This window comes from Paramisgurnus dabryanus, chromosome 18 (assembly GCF_030506205.2).
Source record: "Paramisgurnus dabryanus chromosome 18, PD_genome_1.1, whole genome shotgun sequence".
In the NCBI taxonomy this organism is placed as follows: domain Eukaryota; kingdom Metazoa; phylum Chordata; class Actinopteri; order Cypriniformes; family Cobitidae; genus Paramisgurnus; species Paramisgurnus dabryanus.
This window is the reverse complement of record NC_133354.1, coordinates 19460171-19482319: the sequence shown is the minus strand read 5'-3', so window position 1 is coordinate 19482319 and position 22149 is coordinate 19460171. Positions and strand designations below refer to the sequence as shown.

At 37.2% G+C, this 22149-nt stretch overlaps 2 protein-coding genes across 3 annotated transcripts; both read left to right on the top strand.

The window, feature by feature from the left end:
* The first annotated feature begins 661 nt into the window (after positions 1 to 661).
* On the top strand, positions 662 to 1775 carry LOC135776465 (liver-expressed antimicrobial peptide 2). Its single transcript, XM_065287199.2, has 3 exons — positions 662 to 815; positions 961 to 1124; positions 1212 to 1775. Exons 1-3 carry the CDS (start codon positions 744 to 746, stop codon positions 1249 to 1251), a joined length of 276 nt encoding a protein of 91 aa, XP_065143271.1. The 5' UTR covers positions 662 to 743; the 3' UTR covers positions 1252 to 1775.
* Positions 1776 to 3121: 1346 nt separating this feature from the next.
* phka1b (phosphorylase kinase, alpha 1b (muscle)) lies at positions 3122 to 22126 on the top strand. Of its 2 annotated transcripts, XM_065287194.2 has the most exons (32): positions 3122 to 3286; positions 3557 to 3715; positions 5196 to 5243; positions 5551 to 5719; positions 5940 to 6022; positions 7296 to 7376; positions 7483 to 7581; positions 7692 to 7838; positions 7928 to 7981; positions 8094 to 8216; positions 8300 to 8395; positions 8529 to 8636; positions 9766 to 9844; positions 10131 to 10265; positions 10383 to 10492; positions 10585 to 10729; positions 10803 to 10881; positions 10964 to 11034; positions 12428 to 12589; positions 12666 to 12742; positions 13313 to 13458; positions 13770 to 13923; positions 15929 to 16008; positions 16091 to 16169; positions 16256 to 16385; positions 16467 to 16568; positions 17331 to 17440; positions 17522 to 17566; positions 17647 to 17808; positions 17896 to 17949; positions 18023 to 18223; positions 21211 to 22126. In XM_065287194.2, the coding sequence occupies exons 1-32, from the start codon at positions 3137 to 3139 to the stop codon at positions 21382 to 21384; spliced, it is 3612 nt and encodes a 1203-aa protein (XP_065143266.1). In that variant the 5' UTR covers positions 3122 to 3136; the 3' UTR covers positions 21385 to 22126. The 2 variants fall into 2 exon arrangements, with proteins under 2 accessions (XP_065143266.1, XP_065143268.1); XM_065287196.1 differs by lacking the exons at positions 17896 to 17949; positions 18023 to 18223; positions 21211 to 22126 and having other exon boundaries at positions 17655 to 17802.
* Positions 22127 to 22149: the final 23 nt, after the last annotated feature.

Below are 22149 nucleotides of genomic sequence, written 5' to 3'. Positions count from 1 at the left end.
AATCCTAATAACTTAACATTATAAGATTTCAAAATAGAAATTTGATGGCCAGAATATAGTCTGCCCTGATCATAGGCTGCTTTTAAACTGATAAATGGGAATAAATGCTTAGGAGGATATATCGGTGCATCCCTAGTATAAACTTTTGATGCCATTTTTTATTAGGATTTTGAACAATCAGTGAGACAACCTGGAAATATTAAATGAAATGCTTTACATATTACTCAAATTCTTTGGGTAAATGTAAATTGTATTTAAACAGAGCATTTATTTTTTCTACTAAACAGTCTGATGAGATGAAAAAAAACCCACTGTAAAGCTTGAACATATAGAGCTGGAGTTCTGAGAGACTTTAATGATTCACTGCCATTGACCTATCTCAGAAGATGATTAAACGTTAATGCCTATGTAAGCTTATGTAAACTCTCAAATATTTACTAAACCTGTGATTTTATCAGGCCATGTGCCTTGTGGAGAGCGAGAGAGCAGGAGACACAGTGATGAGAGAGAGAGAGAGAGAGAGAGAGAGAGAGAGAGAGAGAGAGAGAGAGAGAGAGAGAGAGAGAGAGAGAGAGAGAGAGAGAGAGAGAGAGAGAGAGAGAGAGAGAGAGAGAGAGAGAGAGAGAGAGAGAGAGAGAGAGGGTGCGAGGTAAGTTAAATACAGTGGTCAGTGATATTACACAGCTTTATCTGATCTCTTACACACACAGACAAAGCTTCCTTTTTAGGAAAAAAACACCATAATGCATCTACAACACCTCAACCATGCAAAATTTGGATTTTGCCTGTTGCTCTTGTTTGTGCTGACACTTCGGGTGGGTTTAAAACTTTTCTGACATTTTTATATTAGTATAGAGAATGTGTGATATCAGGATGACTATGATGTAAAAAATCTTTAAAAAAAAGTATAAAGAACTTATTATTAAGCAGTATGTTAAAGGTTTCCTAATGTGTGTTTAGGTATCTAGTGTGCCAGTGGTGAGCACAGAGGTACAAACTGATCTTTTGCAATCTCATATACCGCACCGGATAGCACGCATGTCCCCTCTGTGGCGAATAATGGCATTCAAACCATATGGAGCCTATTGCCAGGACAATATAGAGTGTACAACAGGATTGTGCAGGTATGCAAGCTTCAGTTGTCATCTGTTCATTAAAATATAAAAAATGTCTATTCATCATTGAAAATTGATTATATTTTCTATTCACAGGAATGGCCATTGCTCTTTTAATGAGCCTGTACATGCTTAGTAAACTGTGACGTTTTGCAAAGATTTTTTTTCCCTGTATGAGTCAAGTTATTATATGATTATATATGATCATAGCAATTTTTATATGTATGCTGCAAGCACTTTAACTTTATGCCGTGCACCCAATATAGAGGATGTTGAGAAGTCTGACTTGAAAAGTTACACTGGATATGTTTTATGTAAAATTAGCCATAAAACAAGCCATTTCTTATTTCTGTGTAAACCTTTTCATATGTGATTTAAAGTACTGTATTTGTTAGGCTAGATGAGGGCATACAGGCCTCAGAGATATCAGTTAAAATCTGTATTGAGCCGGTAAGAGAACATGCACTCATCATTCTCAGAAACTCAGTTCTCATGACAAAGGCCACTGAAGTTCCTCTATGTGTTGCAAGGGGTATTTGAACAAGAATGTACTGTAACAAAATGATCTCATTGTACTGTGAACGACCTTCATGTGTAACCACAATTACATGTGCCAAAGAAAAGCAAAGTTGTAACTTGTTAAATAAACCACTAAAACACTTTTGTCTCTTTAATAATCATTACTATATTTGTTTTCCCATGTCAACATAGGGCAAATGCACTTGTTCACTCTCATTGTATAGTTGTCACTGCCCATATGTATCTTTGAAGTACCCATATGCACCTTTTAGGTACAAAAGTGAACTTTTTGAAAAGGTACCGCCCCAGTGACAACTTTTGTACCTTTTTTCTGAAAGTGTGTTGTGAAATGTAGCTAAATAAAACTAAAAGTGGTTCACTGGCTTGTAATTATATTGAAACCATTTAAAGCACCTATATAGCACCTTTGTAGTACCATGTAGTGCTCTACACCACAAGTGGTGCTATTTCACCCCACACAAAAAAATAAAAAATATTTATTCAATTGACTCATTTACTCATATATTTTTAAGGTAAGTGGTCACAATCAATTTATTTAAGCTAAATAAATAAAAAAATAAGAAAAACAAAACAAAACAAAAAATTTTTTTGTTTAAATGTAGCTTTAAAAAATTGATTGCAAAATTGAGTTAAATAATTTTTTTCATTGCATATGGCTCTTCATGTGTGCTATAGCACTAAAAATGTTTCCTATATGAGCTTTTAATGCTATTTAGCACCACTTTTTAAAAGTGTATGTGCATACTGAATAAGAAATTATATAAATTAATCAAACTATATTTCTTTATTCAGTGATATACGTGCATATATCTCCTAAGATCAGAGTAACCATACTTTACATGAGTGGTAAACCAAAAATTGTGTTCCTGTAGATCTGTGATAGAGCAGTGCATTAGGTTGTAGGTTTAATCCCAGGAAACACATTATGATGATAAAAAAATGTATGCCTTTTAATGCACTATAGTCACATAATAGCGTATGCCAAATAATGTGGGACAATTGTAAGAAATACCTTAAAATCAAATATTAATATTTTTATTAACTTAACATGTCCAGCAAGATGCACAATTGTTAGCATAGAGTAAAGCTAACATCATAGCCCACAAAAGTACATGAGAGACTTTTGGGTATGCTATCATTCTGACCAGCTTGTGTCCGACTGAGAGACAAACTTAAACTAGCACACAGAAGAATAAATAACAGAATAACATGTTGCTTATATGTAAATATTTATTGAAATAGGGTTAATAAATATTTATTACTTGAATTGCAATTTAGTATAATTATAACATACCGTAATATGTGTTGACGCAGCACCTAACTCGGCTGATATTTTAACTTACCTCTAAACTGAGATTTGTGAAGACAGGGCTCTTGTCTAAGCTAGGGAGCGTAGCAACACCAGTTTGACCATTTGATATGTAACAGATACTAATAAATACCCTGTCCCTAAACGTTTGACATTTTAAAACACATGGCACATGCCCACCAGCAGCCAAGACAAGGCAGCGGGTAAGATTGTCAAACTTAACTGTATTCAGAGGACAACCATCATGAGAAGTCGCAGTAATTCTGGAGTGAAACTTGATAACTATGCCCGAATGTTGCAGAAGACAATCCTCTGTCACCAGGTAAGCCTACATTTGCTACTAATAATCCCAGATGGTTTGTTTTTGTTTACAAATACTCACTGTTTAGTTTTTAGCTGTGTAAGTGTTCAACGCATTGGGTTTGGTTGGGGATTGCTTTGGGTTATTGTGCAAGACCAAATGATCTTGTTTTCCAATGTGAAAGCACACAACAAGGTCATTTATTATGCTTATTATTAAGTTTTATGTACTGTAAGTAGACTAGTAGATCCTCATATACAATGACATATGGTTCCTTACATCATATTGCAGGATCCGGTGACAGGGTTACTTCCAGGTGATGAGACGTTACCTCATGCCTGGGTTAGAGACAATGTCTATTGCATCTTGTCTGTGTGGGCTTTGGGTCTGGCCTATAGGAAGGATGCAGATAGAGATGAAGATAAAGCCAATGCCTTTGAACTGGAGCAGGTTGGTGCATGCACATAACGCATGCATGCATACAATAATATAGACATTTATAAGGAAGGTGTAAAAAATTCTCATTAACCTGCATAATGTATACAGTTTATAAATAATGCAACGTTGCACTATAGACAGATGAACTAATGATGTAGTGAAGGTTTATTAAAGAGCAACTATGGCCCGATTCATGGTTTTACATTTCCTTTGGTGTGTCAATTTGTGTTCTTACATGTAAACGATATGCAAAAGGTACAAACGCTAAAGTAAACGATGACGCGATATATCGTTTACAATGTAAATCTCTACAACAAACACAAGGATTAAATAGGCAACGGTTTACTCCCTGGCCCTGTTGACGTGGACAAAACTGATATTATCATAATTCCTCCCGCTTCAGACTCACAGCCTGTTAGTTAACTTCTGTCAGCATTGCATTGTGAGTGAATCTTTCAAACATGGTAAGGAGCGTTACATTTCCGGCTGACGTCAGAGGTATTCAGGCCAATCACAACGTACAGATTAGCTGGCGTTCAGATCGTTGAGTTTTGTATGAAGTCAATGCGTTTGAGGATGGCAGGATATGTGAAGCTACAAAATTGAATGGTATATGTGGAAAATAATGTTTTTTAACCATAAACCACACAAACACATTGTATACCAAATACACAAAATAAAATGTATAAATAATCATTTTTTTTTTAGCAATGAAATAGGTACACTTTAAATATCGCCAAATATATTCTTGTTCCAAACCTGTATAGATGAATGAATGAATATATTTTGAAAAGTGTCAACAACCAAATAGATGTGGGGCACCATTCACCTCCATAGCATTTTCTTCTACTATAAAAGTTAATGGGGCCCCAGATCTGCAAACATTCTTCAAAATATCTTTCTTTGTGATCAGCAGAACAAAGAAATTCATACAGTTAAATTTTTCAATAAACTATCCCTTTAAGCTCTAACTACAATAATTAAGACACTAATGTTAGGGCCTTTCAAATATATATACAGGGAAGCATACATAGGTTGCCAGGTTGTCCAGCACATTATCTGTTTTGTGAAGGTGTCATGTTGTGTAACTTTAATCCAGACTTTGCCAAGTGGCTTTATTGAAGGATATATATTGTATTAAAATATATATTACATAGCACCATGTTTACATAAGTGTTAAAGGCACAGTGCCAATATATGGAATATAAATTTTTAAAGGCACAGAGAGGGTGAAAATGTGTTCACAAAATTGAATTTAGTATGTTTTGGTGCAAAATATGTTACATGTCCTAATACTTGTAAAGGGGTTTTTGGGCCTGACCGTGTTTCAGACGTCTCATTTTTCTGCTCATTAGTGTTTGTGTCTCAAACACCATGCAAAATGCCAGAGGGCAAATCATTTGGCTCATGTTTCTTTCATGGTTATAGCAGATGGTAAGGATAAGGTCATGGTCCAGGCTGACTGTTCATTTTCTCTTTCTGTTATTTTCAGAGTGTGGTGAAACTCATGCGAGGTTTACTGCAGTGTATGACAAGGCAGGTGTGTACAGAAAACCTGCACAGATCTTTTGATATTCATGAATATTATATTTATTAAATATTTGCCTGTGAAAACCCAACTAATTTTGTGATTTATTGATTTATACATAAAATTATCATACATAATGTAAAGAACATTCAGTGAAAATATAACCTTGATATATTTAATATTGACTGAGTAATGTCATGTCAAAGATTGAAATCAAACTTTGATGCTTTTAATCTCATCATGAAAATATTCAACTTTCAATTTCACAGACATTCATGTACGTAACGATACAATAAATCAAAATGCATTTAAATCTCAGCTTGACAAGGTGGAAAAGTTCAAGTACAGTAAAAGCACTTCAGACTGCCTTCATGCCAAGTATCATTCAGGAAACTGTGCTCCTGTAGTCGGTGATCAGGAATGGGGTCATCTACAGGTGGATGCTACCTCAATTTTTCTACTCTTTCTAGCCCAAATGACAGCATCAGGTCAGCACTTACAAATGAACAATTTTCATTTTTTTTTTTTCACTGTTGTAACTGTAGTGTTTAATGCATGCTTCTGTATAGTGCTGCAGGTTTTGTAATATGAATGTTACAGTAAAACTGTTCCTTGTGTTGAACCAGCCTGGGAATTCATTTACAAGGTCGTTAAGTCGTATGAATTAATGTGAGCAAAATAGACTCGATTTTCATTCTTTGTTTGCAGGTCTCCATATCATACATTCTCGCGATGAGGTTGACATCGTTCAGAATCTGATCTTTTATATTGAATCTGCATACAAAGTGGCGGTAACAATGCTCCATTTTATCTATACAGTGTCGCAGGGATGACATATTTTGTTGGCAGAATCCAAAAGCCACCCAAAAAAATTCAGGACTTCTAGTTTCATCGGCCCAAAGTCAATGTTTTTTTATGGGGTTTTGGTTAAAAACGTTGAATAATATTGGGTTTAAACTGAAGATATTTCTACGTTTTATTCTACGACATAAAACACACAAGAAATCCCCCACGTGACTTTTTAAAGCTTTTATGTGTCTTTAAAAGGGTTACTAACTTCTATATGGCACTTTTTTGTAAATGTACATACACAAAAACAGGCCTGCAATATAGAAAAAAAGAAACTATAGTTGTCAAAGGCAGTCACATTGCACCATCAACAGTCACAATTCAAATATGAAAACACAAAGAAGTGTAAGGAATTAAATAAATATAAATAATGAATTAAACAGAAGGAAAGAAAAAAATAAAAATAATAAACTTGAAATAAAGTATTAATAATATAGGGGGTTTACAAATAATTATTTGCTATAAAGATCTTTGAAAAAGTTGGCAATTATATTAGCTTTTTTATTTGAAAGGGTATCAAGAGAGTTTGCAAATATTTCAAGTTCTTTGATAAAGTGAGACAATTTCTATATAGCACTACAGACGTTATCGGGGAGTTTAAACGTATGCATGAAGATCTCAAAAACAACGCAAGATGGGCACAATTCCCAACAAAAAAAGGCTTCTTCGACTTCATGCGGCGCCGCCGTTAGAACTGACATAGGGATGACGTCAAAATTCCGCGAGAGCTAGACAAATTGTGTGATTTCTCGATTTCGCGGTACTTTGACGTCATCCCCCTGCCAGTTCTTGCGGCGCCGCATGAAGTCGTACAAGCCTTAAGAAAAACATATATTTAAATGCGTTTAATAAAGTTTGAAAGAGCTGTCGGAAGCTTAGTGGTAATGACGTATTGTAGTTAGTTTGTAGCCGATAAGGTTAGCTTTTTATTTCTAGTAAACGCATTTAAACTTCAAAATACATAAAAGTTGTGTTCAACTCTGAAGAGTAGCCTCTCCTGCTGGACAAAACGTGTAAGTGTCATAAACTTTTGTTAAAAACAGAACTTATTTTTTGCGATAATCCAAAAGTTTATGGAAAAAAATTATGGGCTTTTTGGAGAGCTAACTTCCGGGTTGACCTACAAAAAAACGTCATCCCTTCGGCACTTTATTCTAAAATTATGCTAAAATCAATGGAGAGATTTCATATAGTTTCATGTTTTATTCCTGTCAGGATTTTGGAATGTGGGAACGAGGAGACAAAACTAATCAAGGCATCCCTGAGCTTAATGTCAGCTCTATCGGCATGGCAAAAGTAAAATGTTTAGTTTGTTGGTATTGCATCATTTGTGTTTAAAAAAGTGTCAAATTATAATCCCAGTGAGATAAAGCAGCATGATTTGTACTGTGTGTTTATTCAGGCAGCTCTGGAAGCTTTGGATGGACTGAATCTTTTCGGTGCCAAGGGTGGTCCGGAGTCTGTTGTACATGCTTTAGCCGATGACATTCAGCACTGCCAAGTAATAATCTTTATATCACAGATAAGAAGAGAGCATCCATAGCCCATATAATGAGTTTTTCAGCCATCCAAAACATTAAACCTTCTTCTCTTTTGGGTCATTTACACCAGTCTATTCTCAGCTCCATGCTTCCAAGAGCCTCAACGTCTAAAGAGGTAGACGCTGGGGTCCTGTCCATCATTTCCTATCCAGCTTTTGCTGTTGAGGACATTGATATTGTTAATATCACCAAAGAGGAAATCATTTCAAAACTACAGGTAAATATACATTTATTTTCAGACGTGGACGATAAAGGAAATTAATGAATAAATAAAAAGTTGACATACTACCTCTAACTGTCTCATAGGGCAGATACGGATGCTGTCGCTTCCTTAGGGATGGACACAAAACTCCATGCGAGGTATAAACTAAGCTTGTCAAGAAAAACATAAAAGTGCCAGTGCATGGCATCCCTTTAACTGAAGCGCCTGGAGTCGGTCTGTAGTGCAAACCACACAAACCTTTTTTTTAAGGACTCCAATCGATTGTACTACGAGTCATCAGAACTGAAGCTGTTTGAAAACATCGAGTGTGAATGGCCACTCTTCTGGACGTACCTCATCCTGGATGGCATTTTCATCAACAGCCGTGAACAGGTGCAGAAAATTTGCTATTTTACCGTAAATACAAAACTACAGTTTGATCAGACAAGAATGTCTTTCTTTCTTCCTTATTAAAGGTTGAAGAATATAGGGAGGCTTTAGATGGCATTCTCATCAAAGGAAAAAACGGATTACGTTTGGTCCCTGAGCTTTATAGCGTTCCTCCGGATAAGGTACCATACGGTTCGGCTCTACTTAATTCTTTGAAACACTGGATTTTGTACTATTGCAAAATAACTTAAGAGAGATTTGTGGTTTTTAGGAAGCAGAAATGGACTTTCACTCTGTATGTGTGATTTATTCTAGGTTGAAGAAGAACGTGTTAATCCACACAGCGTTGAGAGAGTGCCAGTTGGAAAGTGTCCTCTTAAATGGGGCCAGTCTCTGTACATATTGGGCAACCTGCTGGCAGAGGTACAATAAATTTCTTAAAACATTGCTCTTTGGTAATGCTGTGCTGCAGTGTTTTTCAATCTGTTCCTGTAGACTCGACACTTCCATACATCTTCACATTTAGAGATGTATATTCAGATTAAACACAGCTGATTCAGCTCATTCAGGATCTGATCTGGGTAACTGTCTGATTCACATGTAAATCTGTAGAGGTTTTAAAGGCAGAATAATACAGAATATTATAGGTTATGAAATGTAATTAATTAAATAAAACAGTTACTTTATTTACTTTTTTTAAGAGGTTGTATTCGTAAATACAGTACTGTGCAAAAGTCTTATAGGCCACCATGCCAGAATTAGATTTGTTGTTTTGCAATGTTAAAGTGATCATATATAATTGTTTCTCAGTCTCTTAAATAGAATACATAAAAAAAAATACAGGAAATGTGTATTAAAAACTGTATATAAATGTAAACGTGTCAAGTTTTTAGGGTAAACTCTCCTTCCACTTGAGCAATAGCAGGAAACTGCAGGATCTCTTGAACCTAAATAAAATTAAATCCTAATTTCTAATTTTAAAGAAATTAGTCCTTTACTTCATTCTGCTGAATAAAGCTCAAGATGTGTTTAGTGCCAAGAGAGGTCACACTTCAGACAATGCCTAAAGATGACATTTAGTCCTGAAAATACTGAAAATATTTTTTATTTATTTTGCATACATTTTTATATAATTTGTATCTTAATAAAATAGATTGAAAAAAAATTAAAACTTCTAAAACAACAAGTCTGGTGGTGGTGGTCTAAGAATTTTGCACAGAACTATATCTTTTTATATCAAAATATATGCATATAGTGATACATTTTGCCATATTGTTGCACAACTATGGCTTCTGCATAGTCTTTTCTCGCAGTCCCACCATGGTTTGTCTTTTACCATTCTTTTAAAAAAAAAATGTATATGGTAACACTTTACAATAAGGCTGTACTTGTTAATATTAGTAAATGCTGAAAATAGTTTTAGCTTTGTTAATATTAGTAAATGCAAATACAGTTGTTCATGTTAGTTGTGTATAATCTGTTAACATTTATAATTATAAAAATGTATTAACAAATTCTGAAATTAACATAAACTTGTTTTTTGGTGTTTTAGGGTCTTTTAGCACCTGGAGAAATTGATCCTCTTAACAGACGCCTGTCCACTGTCCCCAAACCTGATGTTGTGGTTCAAAGTATGTGTCATAGCCTTCAATGTTTGACAGTTGATCAAGAAGATATGTGTTTGATGTGTTAAATATAGTACAAAAATATGTTGATTCAGGACAATTTAATCCGAAAAACTGATGTCTTCAGACAAATTAACAACTTGTTCAGTGATGATTGTAAGATTTTTTTATAAATGTGAATATTAAATGATAAATGTGTTTCATTTGACTTTTCAGCATATTTTTAATTAGTTCACATTCGATTCTACGTCTCACATTTACACTGACATGCTTCCGTTCTTGGTGTTTTCAGTGTCTATCCTGGCAGAAAATGAGGAGATTAAGCAGCTACTGCAGAGCCATGGCATTGATTCAGAAACCCTGGAGGACGTTCACCCAATCAGAGTTCAGCCCTCCAGAGTTCTCAGTCACATCTATGCCAGACTGGGTGAGTTCAGCCTTAACACACACACACACACACACACACACACACACACACACACACACACACACACACACACACACACACACACAAACTGGCATGTAATGTCTGTCATGGTTTCAGGGCGTAACCAAAGATTGGGTTTGACTGGGAGACCCTACCGACGAATCGGTGTGCTTGGGACATCCAAATTCTACAGTATTCGCAACACCATCTTCATCTTCACACCTCAGGTACTGTGTGTCAGTTAAACCGTGTAAAATAAATTTGCTGGTGATGACAATTAAAATAAGCTAACTTGCAAGCAAACTGGTTAAACATTCAGTTTGTAGACCACCATGACTATTATCTGGCTCTGGACAATCACATGATTGTGGAGATGCTCCGTATCGATCTCTCTTACCTCTGTTCTCGCTGGAGGATGACAGGACAGCCCACAGTGACCTTCCCAATTTCACACGACATGCTCAGTGAGTCAACACACACAATGTACAAATGTTTTTGTCCCACTTGGAGACTTATTCTGTTTTTGTTCATTTATAGCTGATGATCGCAAAGATATTGATCCTGCTGTTCTGGCCACCCTACAAAAACTCCAGAATGGTTACTTTGCAGGAGCAAGGTAATGTAGATGTAGGTCAGCCTGTTTAATATTTCTCTCGTACCTGAAGAGCACCCAAAACAAATGAGTTTTATGTTTAAAGGGTTAAGACTGGAAAACTTTCTGGGTTTCTTGACACCTCCGTTTGTGCTCATCTTACATTTATGGACTGTGGTGGGTGAGATATGCAACTAAGTGTGAACGGCATGTTTTATTACTACACTTTTTTTTTTAAATATGCTCATTTTCCAGCTCCCCTAGAGTTAAACATTTGATTTTTACCGTTTTGGAATCCATTCAGCTGATCTCCGAGTTTGGCTGTACCACTTTTAGCATAGCTTAGCACAATCCATTGAAACTGATTAGACCATTAACATCGCGCTCAAAAAAAAAAAAAAAGAGTTTCAATATTTTTCCTATTTAAAACTTGACTCTGCTGTAGTTACATCGTGTACTAAGTCAACAGAAAATGAAAAGTTGCGATTTTCTAGGCAGATATGGCTAGGAACTATACTCTCATTCTGGCGTAATAATCAAGGACTTTGCTTGTAGCAGGCGCAATGATATTACGCAACGCCAGAAAATATTACCTTGGTTACTTTCAATAGCAGAGGACTATTTTCAGAAACTGCGTAATATCATTGCGCATTCTGCAGCCATGGTACAGCAGCAAAATCCTTGATTATTACGCTAGAGAGAGAGTGTAGTTCCTAGCCATATCTGCCTTAAAAAAAAAAAAACTTTTAATTTTCCGTCGGTCTTAGTACACGATGTAACTACAGAAGAGTCAAGTTTTAAATAGAAAAATATTGATTATTTTCGAAGGCGATGCTAATGGTCTAATTGGATTCAATGGATTATGCTAAGCTATGCTAAAAGTGCTAGCGCCAGACCCGGAGATCAGCTGAATGGATTCCAAAATGGTAAAAATCAAATGTTTAATTGTAGGGGAGCTCTAAAATAAGTATATTTTTAAAGAAAGTGAAGTGTACCTTTAAACTTATACTGATGAGTCAATTTTGTTGAAAAATTGAGAGAAAAATTTGAGTTTAAAATAAAAAATCTAATTTTGGTTTCACAAACATCGCACAGGTTTAAAACAAATATGCATGATCGGTAATAATGAAATAATTTTCATTTTTGCATGCAATTTCACTTTAAATTATTTTTCCAGAGTGTAAACTTGCATATACTTATATTATGGCTCTCTAAAATGCATTCGTTGGTACCATTATGCATCTCTGAGGTACTAATATAATCTCTTTAGGTGCAAATGTGTAATTTTTGTATGGATTAGCCAGCTTTCATGGCATCCTAGACGTCTTACTGTCTTTTATGTGACATTTTATGTGCAAATGTCTTCTGTGGTTTTCAGGCAGTAATAGTTTACTTGCATGGGTGCATGAAGTAGCAATTTTGTGAGAGAGCAGAAACTGCCGTGGCACTTGCATGTATTGACACGTGTGCCACAAGCCAGTGGTGAAATACTCAATTACTTCTCAAGAGTGACAGAAGACGTGCTCAACCCTTTCAGGATTTGATTTAACTGTGTTGTGTGTATGTGCAGAGGTGGATGATCTAGCCGTGTATTTGGATCAGCTTCTGGCCCTTCCTCAGCAGACCTCCATTAGCACCACTGAAGGAGGTCTGAACCGCTTCAGAGCCGCAGGCAAAAAGACTCTTGAGATGGTGGCTCTCGTGCGCAAAGCCAGAGAACTCAATATACACAGTGAGTATACACACTAGTGTTTATTTTTGGGCAGACGCACCCACACTTTTTGATTTTTGTTTTGATCTTTTCACAGATGTGCACATGTACCTTCCTTCTAAACTCTTCAGGTCTCCAGCGCCAAATCTGAATTTGCCTGATAACAAAGACAATGTAAATATGCTCATAGTTTCTGTTTTTAGTGTTCCTGTAGTTCAGCTAGTAAAGCAGTGAGTTAGCAGTGCAAAGGTCATAAGTTTGATTCCCAGGCACCACTCATGTAAGGATTTAACGGGCTGTTGAATTATTCGAAAGTAACCGCTGTGCGGCGCTTTGCGCCGTGCTTTATTACCACCTTGGGTGGGCATTATGTATTATGCAGTGTCTTAGCCAAATCTTTGGTAACTGTGGTATAAGTGGAATAATTGATGGCAGGCTGTTGAATTATTCGAAAATAATGCACACCCAAGGTGGTGATAAGGCACGACGCGAAGGACCGGAGTCAGTTATTCAGCTTATACCACAGATGCCACAGAAATGGCTAAGACATTGCTCTGGTGGTTATCTTAAGACATTTGACAGGTCAGGTGTGCGTTTATAGAAAAATAATGCATACCCGTGGAACATTTTTTAATCAGAATAAAGCATTCAACAGCCCTTTTGTATAAACATCTTATAATACACTGTAAGTGGCTTTGGATTAAAGTGTTTCAAAAAAAGTGTTTGTTTGCTTTCACTGATAAGGTTCCAGAGAGACAGGACATTTATCCAATAAACCTGCCCAGAGAAGTGAATGGAGGGATTGACCATCCAGCTCTTGTGCAAATGCTGAAGCAAAGCCTGAACATGCAGGATCAAGCTGACATTCTCTACATACTGTTAAAAGACAAGTGAGACCCACTAAAACCATTAATGTTTGACTGTGGACTTCATTCAGTATACTGGAATGCTCAATAATTTAATTATGGAGGTGGTGTTTTAAAATGATATACAGTACACTGCTGTTTAGTTTAGGACCAGCTGCTCAGTCTTATCATTAGATTATGAGACGTTAGCCTGGATTTCACAGACAGGGTCACATATGTTTGCACAATTTTATTTTTGTCTACAAAAATTTATAAGAAAAATGTTTCACTCAAGACATTACATTTTTGAACAGTAGTATACAACATTGAATTCAAATTGAATTGTCCTTCTTAAGGGGAATAGAGTGGGACACCCGGCTGCATGGGAAGGGTTGGACGGTACGACGCCTCCTGAGCAACTTGTATGAAAAGGCAGCTATGTTGAAACATTGGGGTCTCATCCGAATGATCTCTGGGATGCTACGCAAGAAAGTTGAGGAGCTGGATGCTGTAAGTTGTTGCTGCTTATGTGTTAATGGCTTAAATTTTATTTTTTACATAAAATCACCCTATCGAAAAGAACATTGTGTGAAGATATAATATTGACTGAGTAAGGTCATGTCGAAAATTAAAATCAATGTGAAATCAATAAGTGAATTGTGATTCCAGATTTTTACTTTAGGTATACCATGGTATTCTTTTTGATGATTGCATGCTTTCTTACAAATCTTGTAGGATGTCATGCTTTAAAAAGAGAAACAAAGTTCCCCTTCTGTTTCCTCTCAAAGATTTGCCCTCTGAGGTTCAAATTTTATAGCAATTCTGTTTAACAAAACAGTAAATGACAAAAGATGACTTTAGCTGGGTTTTCACAGACAAGATCAGATTTCTTATAACAGTCCTTCCAGAATACCGGTATTGTGGAGTTTTTAGTGATTGTTGTGGGCAAAAATCCTTGATCTTGCAGCACATAAAAAAATGCGATATGGAATATTTAATGCGATGGGGGGTATTTATGCGATGAAATTGCGGGAACTTGCGAAACACTGCAGGAACAAGCAAAAACTGCAGTTGGGGTTTGCAGCTTTCAATGATGTTCACTTCATGTAGTTACGCCACTTCATAACGTTTCCATAGGAACAGGAGACATGCGCTTGTGTGAAGTAAATGCAAAATTTTTCAACTTTCTACTAGGATATATGTGACTTTTTGCTACGAAAATTATGCAATTTATGCGGCCAAAGTGCGGCGTATTTGAAAAAATGCGCCACCCTCCGCATAAATATGCAGACTTTGGCTGAAGATGAATTGAATATAAATCCCAATAGATAGAACAAGTCATGAAGTATTTATAGAGTTGTTAAAGGATTACTCCACTTTTATTAGAAAATTTCCTGATCCTTTACTCACCCCCATGTCATCCAAGACATTTATGTTTTCTATCTTCAGTCGAAAAGAAATGAAGTTTTTTTTCAAGAGAACATTCCAGGAATTTTCTCCATATAGTGGACTTCATATAGTGGACTCCCAATGGTTTGAAAGTCCAAATTGCAGTTTCAGTGCAGCTTCAAAGGGCTCTTAACGATCCTAACTTAGGCATAAGGGTCTTATCTAGTGAAACGACCATAATTCTTTTCCTGAAAATAAAAAATATGTACTTTTTAACCACAACTTCTTGTCTTGCAATAGCCCTGGGATGCGTGCCTCAACCTTTTTTGATGTGAGTCACGGACGCACATCACAGCGATAGTGCAAGACAAGAAGTTGGGGATTAAAAAGTAATTTTTTTGGAGGGGGGGAACGACGATCATTTCGCTAGATAAGACCCTTATGCCTCAGTTGGGATTATTTAAAGCCCTTTGAAGCTACGTTAAAACTGCAATTCGGACCTTAAAACAGTGGCAGGCCAGTGACTTCTCTTCCGAAGGGCGCATATTCAACATATGTGTTCGTTGAATGTGTGCATCACATGGTTCAAAATACGTGCCTGCTCCACACGCATTGAAAGGGTTTACGATAAAAGAGACACTCATGCACACACAAAGACACTAACTTAAAGAGCACCTATTGTCTGATTCACGTTTTTAGATTTTCTTTGTTGTGTAAGTGTGTATTAGTACATGTTAACGATATGCAAAAGGTACAAACCCCAAAGTTAACGATGATGCAGCAGACACGTATTTTGACATGACACGTGATGCACATAAGTTTACATGGCGCGCCGAAAACATATTTTGAAATAACGAGCCACACACGATGGGCTAAATACATGTTGTGATTAGCTTTGCATCGTGCACCCTCAAAAAAGAAGTCACCTGCTGCCACTGCCTTCAAACCATTGGGTTCAGTTGAAGTCCACTATATGGAAAAAAATCTGGAATGTTTTCCTCAAAAAAAAAAACAAAAAAAAAAAAAGATATTAACAGATATTAACATATTAGATGAACTGGGGATGATTAAATTATCATAAATTTGTGTTAGTGTAGTAATCCATTAATATAGTTTTCATTAACAGGCTTGTTCAGATTTGCTAGTTCATCAGAAACATCTAACAGTTGGACTTCCTCCTGAACCAAGAGAGAAAACAATTTCAGCGTAAGTTCAATCTATCTACACAAACACACAAAGCTCACATTCATGTTGATTTGTTCATGCTATAGTGTTTGTCTCCATACAGCCCAATGCCTCCAGATAAGCTGGCAAGGCTTATTGATGTGGCCAGTGAGCATAACCTCACCATTGCTATTCTCACTCAGGTCAGTGTCACATTGGCACCTTTTTACTATTTTGTTTCATCCTAATCCTGTAAAATTCTATTAACACTTGTGCACCTGCTCGACAGGAGATATTGGTGTTCCTGGGAATGATCATTCGTACCCAGCCCAAACTCTTCAGCGAGATGTTTCGTCTCCGCACTGGCCTCATTCTTCAGGTCATGGTGACCGAGCTCACCCATTCCCTTCGCTGTTCAGGTAAATCTTGAATTCCAGAAAAAGATAGAAAAAGCTGTCACTTTATACAGCACATATCATAAAAGTTTTATTCTGTCTTAGGTGAGGAGGCTACAGAGAGTTTGATGAACATGAGCCCATTCGAGATGATGAACCTGCTACATCACATTCTCAGTGGAAAAGAGTTTGGCGTTCAGAAAAGCGGTAATCTATTAAAGCGTACTTAGCCCATAAGGCTTTTCAATGTTAAGGAATCCCACGGGTCCATGAAATCCTTGAAAGTTTGTGAATCTGAGGGAAAAAGTTCAAGGCCCTAGGAAGTTTTTGAAAATATTCATACGTAGATACAGGTCATTGAAAGTTCTTGAATCTATTAATGCAATTCCAGTTTTCTGGAAAAAAATCCATATTATTCCCTGTGTAGTGTAGGATAATATTATAAAAATTCTAGACTTTATAAGCACACGTGCTAAACTGTTCGCTTTAAAATCTTCTGTATGCGAATGTTGATTCATACCAATATGCTTTTTTGCATAGTTGTGTTTGACACATGAAAACGTCTCGGGTTACGTATTTAACTGTTGTTCCCTGAAGGGAACGAGGCGCTTCGTCTCCTTGCTATAATTCCTGCATCCCTGTAACGCCGTCTTTGGCAATATTTCAGATAGCGATATACTTCCTGGCTCCTGCATCACCCTGACTTTGTCGTTAAACCATACCATTGGTTAAATTTGATATACACATTCAGACGCACTTACCCCTGGAGGCGTCCCTAAAGTGTCACCGCAGTGACGCAGCACGAGTTCCCTCGAAAGGAGTTCGAGTTTCCCAAATTTAGTCCTTAAATTTGAGGGTATTGGACCTGGAAAGTCCTTGAAAGGCCCTTGAATTTGAAGTTAACTAAGGTGTGGGAACCCTGAATGTAAGCTTGTATTTATGTGACCATGAATTGTATTTCTGTCTCAGTGCGCTCAACAGGGAATGTGGTCAGCTCTGCTATCAGTATACAGGACAAGAGCAAATCTTTTAAAACTGATTTAAAAGCCCACCCTAAACATGGGGGTCCCATCAAACTGGTAAGAAACCCTTCTTACTGTAGGTTATAAATGGTTATATGTCTGCTTTAAGTACAATAACTCTTAATCTGTGTGCTTTAGCCTGTGTCACTTCATTCCCTGGATATTGAAACTATTGAATCAGGGGTAAGTGTACCAGAATCAGTTTGTTTATTATTCAAGCCCCAAGCCATTTGGGGTTTCATGCTCATCTGGTTGTGTTCCAGAGGTACAGACTTCCACCCATTGAGTCATTTCAGGGATCATTAGGAGCTAGTGTAATGCGCGACAGCAAACACGGCCAATGGCTTCGTCGCAGACGTCTAGACGGAGCTCTCAACAGAGTCCCTGTTGGTTTCTATCAGAATGTCTGGAAGATTCTGCAGAAGGTGGGTAAGGGGAAACATGTAATGAATCCAGAGGTTTTGTCTTACAAGTGCACGATTTTAGTTTGTTTCTTTTCCTTTTATCAATAGTGTGAAGGGCTGTCTATTGAAGGCTGTGTACTTTTATCCACAACCACGAGAGAGGTATCAAAAAAGTTTGCTTATATGATCGTTTAACATAACCAAGAGTGATATTTTAGTACTGATGGCATTTCAGATGACTCCAGGTGAAATAAAGTTTGCCGTTCATGTGGAAACCGTGTTGAATCGCGTTCCCCAACCGGAATATCGGCAGCTGTTGGTGGAGGCCATCTTGGTACTGACCATGCTGGCTGATATTGACATCCAGAGTGTTGGTGGTGTCATTCAGGTGGAGAAGATCGTACAGATGGCCAGTGATCTGTTCTACAACGATCAGGTCAGCTCCACATCCAAGCTTAAGTGTCTTTTATTTGCCACTAACCTACAAATGAAGACAATCTGCAGCTGAGAAATGAAATCTATGGTATTTTGTGAGAAGAGTTTAAGATTGTTGAGAGAAACCTTTAGATTTTAGCCTATGTTGCAGATATTTTAATGTTCTGAAACATGTAAAGGGACAGTCCAACCCCCCCCCCCCCAAAAAAAAAATCAGACATCATTTACTTGCGCTTTTTATTCTTGGTCTGTATAACTTTTTTTAAAACACAAAAGATTAATTTAAACAAACTGTTCTACAGAACGTGTTTTGTTACTAAATTGTCTCATACAATGACATTGCATTTCGCAATTGAGGTTGGTGGTAATTCGCAGTCTTACCACTAGATGGCAAATTGCCACTAAAAACCCATTACATCTTTAAAAGAACCGCTTCTTTCTTATGCTGCGTTTACACCAGCCGCGGTAGAGGCGTGAAGCGCGATTGATTTCAATGTTAAGTCAATGTGAAGACGTGTTGACGCGCGTCTGGAAGTCTCGCTGCGCATTCAACCTAAAGGAACGCTTGATATTGTCTGTGAGCAGTCACCCGGAGCTATACGACAAGTTCTTATAATCTTACTTCTTGCCCGGACACTCACCAAACAAACGTCCATATCCTGATCTGATGCAGAAATGTTATACAGAAAGCACACAGCGGTTTTCAACATCACAAACATGTAACCAATCAAATCAACACAGTTGAATGCATGGTTCAGTGGTTGGAGTTATAGATATTATGTTTGAATTGCAGTCCGGCTGCTTCTGTGCTGTGAAAGGTACTTTCACATTATAAGCGACTTTGTCGCTGTGTGTCACTCGTCTCTTTCAAAAGAGGCGTTTTTATTAGGGATGCACCGAAATGAAAATTTTTGGCCAAAACCGAAAATGAGGAAACCAAGGCCGAAAAACCGAAACCGAAACACCGAAATAAATTATTATGCCAATTATTAGTACAAATGCATTTATGGCTATCACTGTGTACTAACTTTACTAGGGGTTTGTTACAGATCACAAAACTCACGGTTTAGATCACATTACAGTTTTTGAGGCATGGATCGGATTATTTTTCAGATCAGCAAAAAGGGGGTGGGGAAAATCTAATAACAAATAAAGAAATTACAAACATTTATAAAAAAGAACAAAGCTGCACATTAATAAGGGCTAACTTTAGCATTTGGTACAGAAATCAAATTAAATGAGTCATAACACTGTCTTTATTGTATAAATTAAATATATTATTATTTTTAGAGCTATTTGTCTCTTTGTTAGACTTCAGTAGGTTATTTGAGGTTACTGTAAGCAGAGACTGGTTTATGACTGTAATCTATACATACACTTAAGACATAAACAAATGTTTTTATTAGAAAAAGAATACTTTGGAAATAATTTTGTTTATATGTGCCCTGTCAATAACAGAAAGATTTTACGTTCGCTTATTTGCGTCTCACTCGTGTGTGCACTATTGAGAGCACTTAAACGCGCGCGCGCACACAGAGAACGAAGGCGAATCCCAAACAGCGCAGCATAAAAACGTTACGTTGTTTTTCATTGCTTTATTCTGCACATGTATGTTAATGGACTATACAGTATGAGACACATTTGCGCGACTCTCTCTAAAGTTTACACATCAAGAGTTCTGATCTTTGAAGAGCGTACTCACTGTGATGATCACGTCTGGACCGGACACAACCGCATGTGCCTCTGTGCGTACTTTAGCGCCTTTTTGCGGTTAAATACATCCACGCCGCATACATGTTGCTTCAGACAAGCACGTGCAGGTCGCGGTTTCTGTTTGCGTCATCACAACATTTCGGCCGTATTGTTTCGGTGATAAAAGTATTTCGGCCGAAAGCCGAAAATGCTATTTTGGGCTATTTTCGGCCGAAAATTTTCGGTGGCCGAATATTCGGTGCATCCCTAGTTTTTATATCTGGTTGTCATAAGCAAATAAGTAACGCCCACGCCCCCGCATCATTCTCTTTGGTAGTCGCTCCCGAATGTCGCTCATAATTTGCATAAAGTTAAACATTTCTCAAATTTGTCACGTGACTGGACACGCCCATCCAGTCGCCAACGGTTACTGTCGCCCGTGTCGTTGGAATTCGCCATGCTTCCATTGAAATAAATAAGATTGCGTCCACTCTTTCGGGAGAACGAAGCAGTGAAGTTCACGGCTTTTTTCTTTCGTCAGATTTAGGAACGCCTCTTTTGAAAGAGATAAGCAACACACAGAGACAATGTCGCCTATAATATGAATGGACCTTAAGGGGCGGATAACACAGAACTCGTCTATGGCAGTGGCAGGTGCCTTTTTTGAATGATTTTCTATGGGTAGTGAGCGTTATGCATGCTGTAAAGGGTGTTGCACACCGGACGCGCAGCTCAGCGCGCACATTCTAAAAAAATCTAACACATTGTTTTCTATGAATATACGCACACTGTCGGCGGCACACAGCTTTGACTCAGGAAGTTGCTCAAATCCCTGTCACGCCACACACATAGTTTAACATTAAATAACATCAGATTTGTCCCAAATCATTATCTATGAACATTGGCTGCTAACTTATATATGCATTTTGAAGTAGACGCTATCTGACTAAGTGCGCGCTATTTAATGTGCACTTCCGGTGTTCAATGAAGTTGTCCTAGACACGACTCGACAAGGCGTACACGATGTAACTACAGAAGAGTCAAGTTTTAAATGAGAAAAATATCGAAACTCTTTGGTTATTTTTGAGCGCGATGCTAATGGTCTAATCAGATTCAATGGAATGTCCTAAGCTATGCTAAAAGTGCTAGCGCCATACCCGGAGATCAGCTTTCCAACTCTAGGGGAGCTGGAGAATGACCATATTTTCAAAAAAAGTTGAGTGTCCCATTAAGAGTGCACAGTTCTGTTACGTGAATGAATCTCATGACTGACAAAAATCTATTTTGTTTCTACAGAAAGAGCTGGGAGCAGATGAGTTTCTGCTGGAGAGAGATCAGTCCACTGGTATCTGCAGGCTTCTCTATGACAGTTCACCTAGTGGCCGTTTTGGAAGCATGACTTACCTTTCTAAAGCAGTGACTACATACGTTGAGGACTTTCTTCCTAGCGGAGCTTGTGCTCTTCAGTGAGGCTCAGAGATTCGAAGACATTAATAAGGCTTTTGATGGAAGGTAATGATTTTTATAGATATTTGGGTAAAAATATCATGTTGTCTTAAAGAGATAAAGGAATGTTTGTATACAAACCGAGCAGATGCCCCATTGACTTCCATAGTATTCTTTTTTTCTACAATGGAAGTCAATGGGGCCTCTGATCGGTTTGGTTACAAACATTCCTCAAAATTTCTTCCTTTGTGTTTATCAGAACAAAGAAATGTATACAGGTTTGAAATAACATGAGAGTGAGAAAGTGATGACAGAATTTTCATTTTTGGGTGAACTATCCCTTTAAGGATTTTGAACAAGGCTAGTTAAAGTGTGCAAATTGTTAAACTAAACTGATCAAATAATTTATAAATAGATATGTGTACAGGTTTCGTTAACATCTTCTATTAATTGGTCAAGCAGAGAGTTGGACTGCTTAAACTAACAATCTTTTGTTAGCCATGTTGCATACACTGTTCAGGGAATCAACGTACAGTATGATGTACGACGTATAGTTGTTTTTGCATTATGAGGAGTTACCTTCGCTTCAAATCTGCTTAATCCCGCCTTTTTAAAAATATACACCTAGGATGGGAAATAATGGGGTAATTTAAATTTTGCTGTGAATTTTCCTTTACGCTAAAGTGCTTTGTTTTGGGGTTGCAATGAAAATGTAATCACAATCTCTGTATTTGTCACACATTTTTTTTTGTTGCCAGATATATAATAAATCATATAATTTCCATACAT

Excerpts from the sequence above, each read along its gene's own strand:
- LOC135776465 (XM_065287199.2), top strand. The coding sequence starts at position 744 with ATGCATCTACAACACCTCAACCATGCAAAATTTGGATTTTGCCTGTTG. Across the intron at positions 816-960 it reads TGTTTGTGCTGACACTTCGG|GTATCTAGTGTGCCAGTGGT; the intron begins GTGGGTTTAAAA and ends ATGTGTGTTTAG. Across the intron at positions 1,125-1,211 it reads TGTACAACAGGATTGTGCAG|GAATGGCCATTGCTCTTTTA; the intron begins GTATGCAAGCTT and ends TTCTATTCACAG.
- phka1b (XM_065287194.2), top strand. The coding sequence starts at position 3,137 with ATGCCCACCAGCAGCCAAGACAAGGCAGCGGGTAAGATTGTCAAACTT. Across the intron at positions 12,743-13,312 it reads TGCCTGATAACAAAGACAAT|GTTCCAGAGAGACAGGACAT; the intron begins GTAAATATGCTC and ends TTCACTGATAAG. Across the intron at positions 17,441-17,521 it reads ATGGGGGTCCCATCAAACTG|CCTGTGTCACTTCATTCCCT; the intron begins GTAAGAAACCCT and ends TGTGTGCTTTAG.